This window comes from Thunnus maccoyii, chromosome 7 (genome assembly GCF_910596095.1).
Source record: "Thunnus maccoyii chromosome 7, fThuMac1.1, whole genome shotgun sequence".
NCBI lineage: Eukaryota > Metazoa > Chordata > Actinopteri > Scombriformes > Scombridae > Thunnus > Thunnus maccoyii.
The window spans coordinates 23,962,819-23,978,271 of NC_056539.1; the positions used below are offsets into that span (position 1 = coordinate 23,962,819).

The 15,453-nt window shown below is 38.9% G+C and overlaps 1 protein-coding gene across 2 annotated transcripts in view; it reads right to left on the reverse strand.

Moving 5' to 3' along the window:
- Nucleotides 1-15,453, reverse strand: part of fcho1 (FCH and mu domain containing endocytic adaptor 1) — a 63,078-nt gene that overhangs the window by 34,990 nt on the left and 12,635 nt on the right. For both annotated transcript variants that reach the window (XM_042417621.1, XM_042417622.1), the window contains exon 2: nt 11,402-11,452. In XM_042417621.1, coding sequence (XP_042273555.1) covers nt 11,402-11,428 — 27 coding nt within the window. In that variant the 5' untranslated portion in view covers nt 11,429-11,452. The remainder of the gene's footprint in view (nt 1-11,401; nt 11,453-15,453) is intronic.

The window sequence follows — 15,453 nt, forward strand, 5'->3', positions numbered from 1 at the left end:
CCACTGTCGAGTTTTCTAACTCTGACACTTCGAAAAACAACATTTTTTTTCCAAGACCTGCTCTCTACAAGGTGCATCTTTGTTACATCACTTTGAATTCTTCCCTTATCTTTGAGAGTCAGTTTTCTGATGTAGTGTCGTAGCTTTCACGGCTTTGTAGTAGCTTTCAAGGGAGTGACTCATTGTTGGAGAAATACCCACAACTCTCTCAGCAACAGTCCTGTTGTGCTGTGGCAAACATTTCCTGAAGAGCTACAACCCGTTCAGATTATTTCTTCAAGTGAGGACTGATGAATAAAGCGCTCGGAAGTGAAGGCTCGGAGGGCAACTACAATATCCTGCGTTCCCTCGCTTTATTTGACCTGCACTGTGTAGTTCACAGCAAAAGCTGTTGGTGCCACTGACGGTTTCCTGAAGAATGATGTTTTCTGGTAAATACATTTTTCAGGGTTCATGTGGGTCAGTGTAGCTCAGGCGGTAGAGCGGGTTTGACATCAATCGTAGGGTTGCAGGTTCAATCCCAAGCTCCTCCTGTCTACAAGTGTCCTTAAACTAGATGCTCAACTCCAAATTGCTCCTGATGTTTATAGGGGAACAATGCAAATCACTGTGGACAAAAGTATCTGCCAAATGAATATAATACCATGTTATGTTAGAAGGCTGGAAGGAAGGAAGGAAAAGATTTAAAAACCCATCAATGAGCCACAACGTTACACCGAACATTGTGTTTTATTTGTCGTTTATTTTGAATCTATCCCACATACACTGTCTTGTTGCAAGAAATACTTGTTAATGCACCAAATCCGTGGCTGAAAATAGTCCACAACAAGTGTACACGTTTACTGCTGTTTACTTTATGACACATTTGTGACCGGAATTAAAAGATTTATGTGTTCAGTAGGAATGAATGGGCTTGGGGCTGAGAGCCACAAAAACAGTATGAAAGTCAGAAAGTATTGAGGGATGGACTAACCTATTGTTGGTTTTAGTGCTTTCATTCTGGGATTTATTGACAATTAGAGACGTACCGACACCGATATCGGTCCAATACTGACTCAAATAGCTGGATCTTAACAATTAACACATAAAAGAATGATCCCAGTCTCTTCCACACAGTGAGGCTTACGGCTTATTGATTAAACACTGGTATCGGATCGGTACTCGGTATCAACTGATACCCAAAGCCCAGGTATTAGTATCGGGTCTGAAAAAGTCAGATCCGTGCATCCCTATAATGACAATAATAAAAATACAGAGTACAGACAGTGTTACCCTTTAAAAACAGTCACTAAGCAGTTTATAGTTCTAGGATTAAAATATCGTGTCTCGGCCCAACTCAAATACTGTTTATTACTCGGCAACACCAGTCTCAGACCTGCAGGTGCAACACAAATAAAAATGCACAGCCCCTCTTCACTGTGACTGATGTGAAGCTACACTTGTGCGTGTTTAAGGGTGCAGTTTCTTGATTGTGCAAGCGGACATGAACTGATACTTGTAGATGTTGAGTCATGCCGAGCAATCGCCGAGCACCTTACACGAGAGCCGCAGTCTTCTTCAAGTGTCTTCAAGTGCCATAATGTATTCCTCGAGGCTTCGGTGAATGAAAATCCTTCACGTCTGATGTATGCAAACCCCCTCTTCTCTCGCCTCTTGCTGATCTCTTTTTCATCAATTAACTTGACCATTTTGGTTACGCACGATGGAGCTCATTACCATGACAATGAGGGGGAATGATGGGAGAGGAGAAGAGAAGAATGGAGGGGGGGGGGGGGGGGGTGTATGAGGAGGTGTAAAATCTTTGTGGGGCAAGATAGGCCCAACTTTCTCATGAAGACTTAGACTTACTACGAACTGTGGGGGATCTGCTCAAATTTGTTAAGGGGGGGATTGTAAGTAGCAAGGGAATTATTATTTTATCTTCAACTAACACTGCACTGTTAAAGGCTTAGAAGTCCTGGTTTAAGCTTTCCTCAAAGTGGTAAATGGTGATCTGGGACGTTAAACTTTATGGACTTTAAGAGCAGCTGATCTTGTTTCACTCTCAGGTCTCAAAGCAGATTTCGATACATAAAAGTGTTTTGTATGTGACTTCCCAGTATTCACACTCCATAACATAAAAAATAAAAGACCCAACAGAGTTCTTTAGGAACAAACATATAAGCAGGGGTCAGCAGTTAGGTTCAGCCGAGGGTCACTTCTTTCAGCACCCTTCATCGGTGGATGCAGGTTTACAGGTGCAGCCGATTCTTTCATTTGTTTGATAATCATCGTTTTTTTAATATTTGTATGAAAATAACTTAGTGAATAGTTAGAAAACTGTTCCTGGCCCGTGCAGTAGCCCCAGAAATTTCTCATACATGTACATAATTATCACAACAAATGCAAACCACTCATACTTTCTCCGCTTCGAGCAGCTGACTGGAGCTCGAGTGAGTGTCAGTCAGCTGTTGTGTTACGAGACAGTTACTATGTTCTGTGTTTTGTTATCTGATATGCTATTTATTCATGTTATCTAGGGACTCGTAAAAGAGAACAAGGCTTAAAAGCTTTTTTGCTCACTTTTCTACCAAATCCTTACATTTATGCTGTTATTTTAGATAACTGATAGAACAGAAACACGAGATATTTCTTCATTTTACACCACCTCAACCACTGGACACATTTTCCTACTTTGATCATTGCTTCACGTCTGTGTGTGTGTGTGTGTGTGTGTGTGTGTGTGTGTGTGCCTGTTTGAAAACTGTGTGTGTGTTTTATGCATCTCCAGAGTTTGGCCTATCTAACTGCTCTCACTTGATTCTAATTAGACGCATCCTCAGACTCCCCCTCAGGCATGTATGAAGCTAATTACAGACAGCGAGGAAACCTGGGCTGAACTAAATTCTGTCCTGCAGGGCCCACTTCACAGCTGCCTCGCTACAACAACTATAAGATCTTCCTCTGAGTGTTTGTCTTAATTGTTTAAGTTGTGCTGTCGACCACAACAGAACAGATTGAGTGAGGGACTCGGAGGCGACGAGGACTCTCGGCTATAAGCTCCATTTGAACAGAATCCTGAACTTTTACAAACAAAGAAAATCCACCAAAATAAAAAAAGTTGTAGATCAGAAAACCTGTCTCTCTTATATCTGAGCCAACGACAGAACAGTTATTTCTGTGCTCGTTGTGGGAGGGTACGGCTCAATAAACATTTGCTTTTGAATAGACTGAAAACAGATGATTGACAGCTGCCTCCTTCACTCAGACATCAACACGTCTCACACCTGACTGGATGAATGCACTTCTCACCGGGCTGTTGTTGTTGTCTGTCTTTGCTTTTGATTTTCACTGGAAAAATATGACGGGAGCTTGAGACATCGAATTTATCCTGAGATATCAACCAAAACCTGAATCAATTTTAGGGCATAAATGCAAATATTGATTAAAAAAAAAAACTAGGGCAGCTACTCGGGTGTGTTAGGACTGGATGTACATTCTAACTCTGAGAACACACACAAAAGGAGGTGCAAGCACTAACATATCAAAATGACTTAATTAATCACTATCAAACAGGTTGAACATCTCTTTTATTACATCCTAGGGGAATAAACCTAGGATACTGAAGACAAGCTGTGCGACCTGTTTTTCAGTGTTATTTTGAAGGGCGTGCGTGCATGTACACGAGTACATCGGTTCACTGGAGTGTTGATGCCCTTTAACTGACTTTATTGAATCACAAACTCAAATAATTAATAGTGACAATGAGAAAACGCTTTGTCATCGCAGATCTGCACTGCAACATGCAACGTCATCTGTTCCCAGTGTAGCAAGTTGCTTGTTCTAGACTTCTGCCTTTTTGTTGGGGGTTTTTTTTCTTTGCAATTTCAACATATGTGTGACCAGGAAAGTAATTGTGGTGTTGCTCAGCTTGGCTCAGGCTTTCTGATACACTGCTTCATTCACTGGCTGTGTCTTTAGTTCTGGCTATTGTTCAAATCTGCCATTACAGTCTGTCTGAGGGGGATCCAGTGTCTGAGGACATTCCTGCTCTGTAATATGGTCCTTTTAAACTAAATTAAAAAAAGGTACCGAGCGGAGCAGAACAGAACAAAAGGTGAAAAACACAGCAGCTCTAAATGTTCTCAGCAGACACAACAACATCAAGACAACCAGCGACTGTTGTTATTAACAACTGTCAGACTGTGACATGCGTGTTACGGTCAAAAACATCCACGCTCCATTGTTTGGGTGACTGTTGTTGAAGTTCAGATCTAGAAGTTCAGAAGTTCAGACATGAGAATTTCCTGCATGAGATACAAAGTTTGTTTTTCTTTTCAGCAAATTTCCTGTTTCGAATTCAGCTTCTTCAGCTTTACACTCTTCTCATATCAAAAAAATAGCGTCTAGAGATCAGGTGAGTGTTGAGATTTGAACTTCAGTGACTTGTCTTACACTCTACCTGCAATGAAGAGGATATTTGTCTTGAATAGATTCTTGACACTATTGTTTGGATGACTGTTCACATATGCTACACATTAGATGATGCATCCTTCAGCATGTTGCAGGTGTGTGTTAAATATAAGGCTGCAAAAACACATTTGTGCTGTTGGTTTTGAACACATGTCTAGAGCTCCAACTAATGATTATTTTCATTATCAAGTAAACTGTTGATCATTTTCTTGATTAATCAACTAGTTGCTTGGTTGTGTTTACAAATGTCAATCACTGGTTCCCCACAGCTCAAGATGCAACTTAAATGTCTTGTTTTGTCTCGACCAAAAGTCCTAAACCGAAAGATATTCAGTTTATTGTCATAAAACACTAAAATAAACTGAGAAATATTCAAATTTAAGAAGCTGGAACTGGAAAATAGTTGTCAATTAATCGACTAATTGATTTATTAACTAGTTGTTTCAGCTCTACATGTCATTCTTGTTATATATGTGTATATATGACTTGATTTTGATATATTCAGGCTATATTGGTTTCATTCTTTCATTGAATTTACTTTATTTTGAAGCAGTTCTGCCGAGCTGTAAATAGATATCTTTCAAATACAGATTGCATATGAACCAGTTTTGTACGCCACACAATATTATATATCAGGCAGTTACCACCGCTGTGTCAGACACTGTTTCACCAAACCATCCAAGCCAGCTGACCGACCGCTCTGTCAGTGCTGCTCTGAGTTTAGCTGACTCACAGAAACTTTTTCTGCTTACTGGGCAGTTTGAACAGAATGACCAGTCCCACAGCAGAGAGGTGTCAATAACATCAGGAGCAGGTAGCAACAGCAGCCTGTCATCGCTGATGGCTCCGAACCAATTTGCTGTGTAGGTCGGGAAATTTCACCTCCGCAAGTCTAACATGTTTTAATTGCTTTGTGTTGAAGCAGTAAGGATGGATCGGCTGGTTTACTTGTCCTCTGTCACAGTATAATTATTTTGTATTGGGATAGATATGTGATACTCCAAGGAAAGTCCATTGAGTAATTGTTTATCGATCACATAACTAGACGGGAGTGTCTGTTTTTAGCGAATCCAGTGACTTACAGGATTTTACACATTGTGAACTCAATGTGTAACATCAGGCACATTATAGGATTGAGCCAAGATCTCAGATTTTACATGTATAGGTTGGTTGTTTTTTTTTTCATTGGGCACAAGTGTTGGCAAAGTACTGAGGATTAATATCTGCAATCAGAAAAACACACTGCAGGTGTGAAAACAGCCTGAGCAAGAAGCCAAGGACAGTCTGAAGACACATTTTAATATCGGAGAGATCTCGCACTCTCAGCCAAGATCAAGAAAAACTCAAAGCACACTCTCTCTCACCCTCTCTCTCTCTCTCCCTCTCTCTCTCTCTCTCTCTCTCTCTCAGTGCCACATACTGTAAGCTACACAAGGCCCTGACAGACCATCAGTCTAAAAAAATGCATTCACAACAAAAATCAGATTGTTCTGCTATCAGCCGATCCATCATGGTTAAGTGAGCCGTCTTGATACATGACAGTAGCAGCCTACAATAGAACAGAGGTCAGTAATGAGTGATGTGGACTGAAGTGCAGCTCAGACCGGGCCTAAAGAACCAAACTGACTCACTAACTTCTTATCTTTAAAACACAAAATTATGTGCTAATCACATGCTCTCGTCTCATATTAATGCTTTTTCCTAAGTGTACAGATCACTGAATCAATGTTCTGAGAAGAGATGGGAATATTACCCTGGTGAGCAGCAATACGACAGTAATAACAGTAGGGGAAAGAAAATGAGAAAAAAGAAATGCACTCTTCTTTTGTAGTTTAATGTCATTCGCTTTCCAGCATTATGTTAGATTTCTGTATTTTAGATGATTAAATATGAGATGTGTGATGTAAATATCTGATGTTTGATGTTGTGAATAAAACTTTGTGGTCAATAAAATGAAGTAAATGAAGCAGTGAAGTAGAGTTACAATCATTTTGCATGAATGTTGTCCATATTTACAGTAATATAATATTATTAACAAATTAAGGTTTTCCTGCTCTGCGTCATTTTAAACTCTGACTTCTGCATGAATTGCACTTTTTTATGTATATGTTTTCATGTATGAAAACTGCACAGACACAGTTTTGATGAGAACTGTTTACTGTTTGACCACATTATGTGATAATGACGGTTATATATATATATATATAAAATGTAACAATTATTAAAATTCAGTGATAAACATACAATGTTCTGATGCTCTGATAAACTTACTGTGTTTTCATTTTGTGTGTTCTGTGATAGAGTTTTGCTAATTACAACTGCAGTGAAAACTGAGTCGGTGCAACTATAAAATACTGGAAATACCTGGAAAAAAAACAAGCTAATTCCTCACATTTATCAAAATGTCTTATTGTTGATAACTGTCTCCCCAACCCATGCTACACTCTATCAGGCTCACAATTATTTCATGCTGAGAGTAGTTGCTGAACCTCTTTTTCACGTCCGAACATGAACACAAATATAGTAACTCTTATATCGATCTGTCTTGGCTCTTAATCCGGTTTGGCACAGGACAGGTCCACAAGGAATGAAAGAACAAGAGCAAGGAAAGGAGGCGGAGGAAGAGGAGGGGAGGGGAGGATAGGTAAAATGAGAGAAATAAGATAAAAGAGACAGATGCAAGAGACAGGGAAACATGGAAAGGAGAAAGCGTTTCACAGTGTGTGTGTGTGTGTATGTGTGTGTGTGTGTGTGTGTGTCTTCACTGCTCTCGACCCCGAGAGAAAACCCCATGACTCAAAGTTATGGGAGGGCAGCAACGCTGGCATCATTAAACTGAAAAACAGGCAGTAATAAAATCCCGCTGGGTGGTGTTTGTGTGCGTTTCTGTCCACACACTCTTGTATCTGCGGGCAAAGAAGGAGCCGTTTCTAAGCAGCGAAGATACAAGACAATACTGTATACTGTACACCCCTAAAACACAGCAGCTTGCTGATCTTTACTGTAATACATTGAAATAGTTCATTCAAATCCTCCTGGATAACATACAGACTCATAGCAAGGTTGTTTTAGGGAAGAAATGAGAAAACAAAAGCTGTTCTGAGAAGAGATGGGAATATTATTAAAGATTTTTTTCTGCAGGTCACCCTTATAATGTGCTGGAAAATCAAAAAAGTGATGCAGTGTCATTTTTATCAGCTACAAATCTCAACCACAATGAAGTTTTTGTCTGCAGTGAAGCAAACCAGACAAATGCACAGTGAATTAGTTACATTTTTTGTGGTTTAAAGCTTTGTTTGCTTAAAAAAAAAAGAAAAAAAGGGCGTGATCAAACAGTAGAGGGTTGTGACAAATTAAACACAAAAAGAGAATTAAGTATATAATGACACACGTATAACATTACAAGAACCAGAGCTGTAATTTCCCACTAGGGAGCACCAGGGCTAATCTGAGCTGTGGTCCACTATTGACCCTGTTCGTTTGAACTCTCTTTGCATTGTATATGAATCCTGTTGCCTTTAAGAACACATCGGGTACATTTCAAGGCAAATTAAATAGTGCAGCGTTATAAGAGCTCCAGAAAACCAACCGTGAATCCTGGGATACTATTCCCTTTTTGCTGTGTGTCAGTTAGTTTGTGGTCATTTAATTAAAAATATTTTGGAAAATGCACCATTTGAGCTTAATATCTTCTGAAATTACAAGGGTTATAAAACTAGATTTACCTACCTGAAGCCTTTAATGTATTATTTCAGTTTATATAGTGTTTTTGCTGTTCTCATTCTCATATGTGCAATTATAATATAATACAAAAGGCTCCAAACTAAATGCCATACAGTGACGCTGGGGGTTTTTTAAAGTCCATGAGGCCCCAGCTCTGATAATTTGCCTGCTATGCATGCTCGAACTAGACCAGTTTAAAGATCAGATGTGACCTTTTCGATAATCTCTCGTGGTGAAAATTCTACTGCGGTGCATAACATTTTTCCAAAAATTAAATTATAAATTCCTAGAATAACTAAGCGGCACCAATCCTTACAGCGAAATAAATTCTTTACCAGCGGCTTAACAGTGCCTTAATTTACTAAGGATGTACTTAATTATAGCTGATGGGCTTCCCCCTGTGGGCCATGAGCACAGCTCTCATATAGTTAATGGGAAAGGACAGCAAGCTATGAGGAGGCTTTGTGAGCGGCTGCGAATGTTCTTAAGCCAAACAAGACGAGCCTCTGTGCGTGTGTCTTGTTCCCTTGTGGCTATGCTGGCTAATTAACTAAAGGGTTGATTTGTTTTACACAGCTATTTATGTCTGAAAGCAGGCTGGGTGGGAAACACAGTTATGTATATACACGGAGACACAAATTACACATAATATTAGCTGGAATTATCAAGCCAATTTAGCTTTTTTTTTGCCTGCATTTCAGACGCAGGCACTGTGGCAAATCCTAAAATTCAGTCACAGCAGTTCTTCAACCTCGTCTTTCTGATTGCCGGTTGTGCTCGGCTGATATTCTGCCGCACTACTCCCCGTCTTCTTCCTTCTCTGCCACATCGCTCCCTTCTTCTTCTTCTTTTTTTTTTTGCTTTTCCACATGCCTCCCTGCCTGCAGACGTGCTTGTCTGCTAGTATACCCACAAATAGGGCTGCAACAAACAGCTGGTTGTCATTATCGATTTAAAAGTCTGACCACTGTTGTCTTCATTTATTGATTATTCATTTGATCTATAAAATACCAGAGAACAGTGAAAAATGTCAAAACAATATCCTGGAGCACAAGGTGGCGTCAATAAATGTTTTGTTTTATCCAATAAATGTCTGAACATATTTAATTTACTCATGTGAAACCAAGAAAAGCAGAAAATTCTTACATTTGAGAACCTGGAACCGTCAAATCTTTTTGCTTTAAAATGACCTTAAAAATTAATCAATTATCACAATAGCTGTTGATTAATTTTCTTTCATTTGGCTAATTGATTAATCAACTAATCGTTGCAGTTCTACCCACAACACAAATCTATGTTCCACATTACTTATGGATCCTATTCATCAGGAAAAAAAAAAGTCCATGTCTGTACGAGTACACCAACAATATTACTCATCTACTGAAAGACACACATGCACATCTACAAACCAAGAGTCATGAATATCATTGGTTCTTTTCAATACTTTGGCTTTTAATTGTAATGATTCACTTCGCTCTAATCAGACTAATGTTTAGATGCTGGAGCACAAAGCAAAGATGCATTTTCATTAAGACAAAAACAGACCAGTGATGTTTGAGACACCACTTAATATTTGACATTGATAAAAGGACAGACAGAGACTCAAAGATAACTACTCCGCCTCAATATTGCCTCAGAAATCCTGGATACAGAGTCAATAAGGGGGGAAAAATACAGTAATTGTACTGTATATAAGAACCTCAAACATTCTCATAGGTTATGTGATCATTTTCCAACCTGAATCTCATTTCTGTGTCTGAATCAAACCACTGAATAGCACAGTTTAGTTCAGCTGCTAAAATATTACTGAGGACTTTTCATGGTCTGATGAGGCGAGGCAGAAGAAGTAGGGCACACCTGAAATAGATGTAGCAGGTGTGCTGGGACGGAGCGGAGAGGAGAGGAGAGGAGAAAGTGAGACTAGAGGAGAAAATAAGGAGACAAACTCACCGGGGGATGAGGAGGGTGGCGTTACGAGGATGAAAGAGAGAGTTTTCTACACATCTGCGCTAAAGCTGCTAACGAGACCATTAATTACTACACAAATTAAGCTAATTAACACCACAATCAACTAATATTTCTGTTGTCATTTCATTAGGTACATCTGTACAATTTAAAGATATACAGTGCAATGCAATAAATTATATCTTTGTTAAACTATGTCAGATCTATAAAAACTATACTTCTATATGCAGTTAGTGGTACTGTTATACTGGATTGTATTATATTGATGATGATATATATAGGCCTATATATATTGAGATGGGTTTTTCATATTCAGCATCAGATGCTTGGTCAGAGTTTTATTTGTTGTTTCGTCTTGTTTACTTGTTTTTCGATCAGATATGTCCTAATCTCAGGGCATTTTCAGACCTGCACTTTTTAGTCCGATTGAATCGGACTGTGGTTTGTTTGGGCAGATCTGTACTCGGATGTCGACCAAAACTACTGCACGAAGACAGTTGGGTGAGGTCCTTTATTTATTTAACACTGATGCACTGAGCAGTTTGGCATATTTTTTTTTAAATTAAAACATTTCATAAAACAGCCTTCATCACCTGATGAAGTTTGCTTGTTAAAACATATTCATATTCTCCAAACTAGCATATCAAAAATAGTATTGTTTGGGGATTGGTACAAAAACTCAGGTGTCATATTGACCCTAATGACAACACAATGTTTACCAAGTACCAATGAGTTATATCAAACCAATATAAAGACTTGAGACTTGAGTATTTCCCTGAAATAAGTGACATTAACCATTTATTCCAGGCTCAACACAAGTTAAAAGCCTTTGCAAATGCTTCAGAAAATGTCCATTTCCATGTAGTAACACTGCAGAAAGTGACATTATCTCCACCTACAAGAGTAATTTGAATGAGATTGCTTTCCATGTGGCAGAAAAATAAGCAGAAGGTTGAAGACAAGATCAATCTCTATTGTTTGCGAGCGAGCGGAGGAGAGAGACAGCAAATGCATCCTGTGTGTACCTGACAAGTAGCAGGGAGCCAGGAGCTCAGCTGTCCACTGAGAATATAAATGAAATCTAAAAAAGCGCAGTGACTCATGGTTGTGATTCAGCAGTAACAGGTGAACACGTGGCAGTTAAAGCTGAAGGCATTAAAAAAAAAACAAAAAAAACCCTGATCATATGCATGTATCCTGTCCTTCAGTATCATTATCATTATTACATTGACTCATTTCCAGGTGTTATCGAGACACTTACCCAGAAGTTGTTCTGGAAGAAGGCCATCTTCACTCAGACACTCACTGAGATCTGAAGAGGTAAGGGGAAAAAAAAGTAAAGCTGCATTAGAGAAGACAAGATAGTCAAGACCTTTCTTAATCTTTCTGACCTCCATTTTCTCTGAATAAATGAGCTGGAGGAGCATTTCCTCTGCCCTCTGACAGTAAACCGCATTATTAAAGTGGCTGCAAATTGTACATAAACAAGGCACCAGAAACTCCTGGCTTCATGAAAACTCCTGAGACATTTTCAGTAGTGTAGGAAGGGAGCTCCTGAGGGAAAACAGAGGAGAGAGCTCAACAAATGACTTCAAAAGGATAAACTCAAGAGGATGGAGGGAAGCGAAAAGGAAGGAGGCAGGGTGGAGGAGTGACAGGAGAGATGGGGGGGAGGAGAGCGAGGGAATACAGGGAAGAAAAAAGAGAAATCGATGGAGGAAACGAGGCAGAGGAGACGGAGGTATAGCCACCGAGGAGATGATCGGTGCTTGTGAAACGGGTAGCTGCAGTCCTCGTTCTCTGATTGGCTGAGTCACATTCAGTCACATGCTGCTGTTGATCGGCTCACATCTGTTACTGCGTTTTTCATATCTGCTGACTAAATACACCGTTCATACTGTTGTTTTTTTACAGTATGTTTTCTAACTACTGTTCACAAACCACATGACTTAATGGGAAAATAATAGTTTATTATTTTGTGGTATGAATTCATGTTTTAAGTAGTAGTCTGATGATGAGAGTCTTAAATATCACTTATCAATCAAACAGTGTGGAAACCTGCGTATTTCTTCAATGTGTTGTTGTTTTCTGAACATCGTGTTAATGTGGATCACACTTTTTTTTGCCATGGTGTCAACTGTTCACACAAAGTATCAACGTTTCCTTTTGTCCAAACATACTGGCAAACTTAAAAAAACAACAACAACAACAACAAAAACACAATTTTCTTTGCACCAGAGGATGTTTTTTTTCCAGAAAATTAGCTGTTATAGACAGAAAATATAATTACTACCAGAAACTCAGGTGGGTCAGATTAATAAAAATCAGCACAAGTGATCAAAAGTCTGCTTGATTTTTTTTCTTAAACAGAGAATAATTAGTTTGTTATATTGATTGGAAATATAAATAAGCAGAGTATGCATTGATTTCTATGCAAATAGTGCTGCAATGATTGGTTGATTAATTGATTAGTAAATTAATTAGCAACTCTTTTGATAATGAATGAATTGTTTGGGTCAATTTTTAAGCAAAAATGCCAAACGATGGATGGTTTTAGGTTCTAAAATGAGAGAATTAGCTGTTTCTCCTTCCTCACATTATAACAAATTGAATCTCTTTGGGTTTTGAACTGTTGGGTAGACAAATTGATATTGTGATTGGTGTTTTTTTACTGTTCTCTGGAGTGTAATAGAAAAACAATTAACAAAAATAATAATAATTGGCAGATTAATCAATAATGAAAATAATTGTTAGTTGCAGCCCTATATGCATGTTATATATACTGTGTGCATACAGTATATCCAGTATGTGTTGCAGCTGTGCATGCTATATTTTTTGATAAAATATGTAATTCCACATTTTATAAAAGCAGTAGGCCACCAGCAGTCATAAAGAAAGTGATTTAACAACAGCTAAGAGTCACTTCTTGGCACAAGATGAGGAGGTTTTGGTGGATGTGACTAGAATCTCTACCACACTAATAAAATACTCACCACTGACATTCATTTACTTTATTTTGGCTTTAAAAATGTGTAACTCATAAGTTTTCCAGCGTGGATGGTCAATACTGTCCTAACTAGTCTTTATGTCCACAAATCATAATATAATGTATTCATAAATAATCATACCATAAAAACAGCCGGTAATGACGAGCATCCTCTTACCACATGCTCTCCACATATCCTCTCAACGAAGCACCTTGTGATTCATTAAACAACAACATGTCTCCTTATTATTTGAGTTGTCATGGCTGCAGTGTTTTTCAAAGTCAGACACTTTTTTAATTGGCTGATAAATACACTGTAGTAGCAGCTGAGCATACACCTTCTGACCTCCTACTCACACACACCGTCTCACACACACACACACACACACACACACACACACACACACACAAACACACACACACACACAAACACACACACACACACACACACACACACACACACACACACACACACACATGCAAGCAAGCAAAAGCATTGGAATTTGGTCCTGCCCTTTCCAAGTGAATCCATAAAGTGTGTTTCCCCAGGGCTGCCCTCATAGACGGTTCCTGTTATCTGTTATTCTGCTGACTGTGTGTGTGTGTGTGTGTGTGTGTGTGTGTGTGAGTGCGTGTGTGTGCGTGTGTGTGTGTGTGTGTGTGTGTGTTGACAACAGCCCTTTCCCTGTACTGGCACAGCCTCAGCTCAGGCCTGGTGACCTGGCATCAGAAAGCAGCACACACACACACTCAGAAACGAACACAGCGAGACCTACTATACGCACACACAGACGCACACACCTCACACCTTGTTAATTAGCTCAGCGGAGGAACTGGAGGCCCCTGCAGACGGCGTTCTGTTTGGCGTAGCAGGCCAGCACGGCACAGGAGGGAGAGAGACGCCAAAAGATGGACAAATACTGTAGAGCAGAGCTGGGTGATAATTCTATATGACCATTAATCTACTTCCACTGGAATCGGATGATGATGATGATGATGATGATGATGATGATGATGATGATGATGATATTATCCTGTTATAGTTTAGCAAAATGCTCTTGTCCAAACTTCTGATTGCAAACTAACTAATATGTGAAAAGATTTGTCTGATACAATGAATTAGTTGCATAATGATTACTCTAACCTTTTTAATACATCAGTGCATAATATTTCCTTTCTCTGTTTAGGGCTGAAACTAACCATTAATTTAATTACTGATTAATCTGTCGATTATTTTCTCGATTAGTCTTTTGGTCTATGAAATGGTGAAAAATGTCAATCACAGTTTCCCCAAAGGTGCAACCGAAGATGTCTCGTTTTGTCCCGGCCAACAGTCCACAACACAAAGATTAGCAACCCAACCCAAAGATCAATAGATTTAGTTTAATATCACACAGGACCAGAAAAAAACATTAAATATTCACATTTAAGAAGCTGAAACTAGAGAATTTTTTCTTTAAAAAATGACTCAAAATGAGTAATCGAACATCAAAATAGTTAGCAAAAAAATACAATGTGAGCAAACTCAGATGTGTAACAACCTCTTAATGAAAATAATTTATTTCCAAAGACATTTAGAATATCTAAACTCTTTCAAAATAAAGACATTGATAACGTGAATGAAAAGAGGCGTTCACTGTTCATTTTACTCAACTACAACAGTCTAATAAGTGGAGAAAAGTGTGTCATTTGATTGTAACGCAGCCTTTAAGGCCAGGAAAAGAAAAATGTACGCTACATCACAATATTAAGATAACCAAAAGTCTACGCAATTAGGACTGCAACTACCGATTATTTTCATTTCATTTCAAACCATTTAACTATTAAAATAGTTGCCGATCGCCTCCTGGCACAGAAAAAGTGATTCACGTAATTGGTGATCTATTAAAGGACAACGTGTGACTCTCCTTCCAGCAACTACAGGATCGCTACGACCTTCCCAAAGGACAGTTTCTTGGTTTCTTGCAAATACGGCATTTTATAAATTCCTTAGCACTCCCACCCCCGGCCGGTCCTCCATTTAATGCTGCTGTGAATTTAATTGTTGAACAAAAAAATGCGAAGCACTTCATCTCATCCTTCTTCCCTCTATTGATTTCATCCGACACATCCGATACAAGCAATTTCTCTCGCAAATGGGAAAGAGTTCTGGGTGTAGAATACATTGAGTGGATGACTGGGACGCGGTTGTAGACTTGATTAAAATCATCCTTTGCCTGTAACAGATTAAGGGAGATAAAGTGTAAGATTTTTCGTAAGCTACATATCACCCTTGTGATTCAGAACAAATAATACGCACCGTCTATCCTTTGTATGTGGCACCGAGG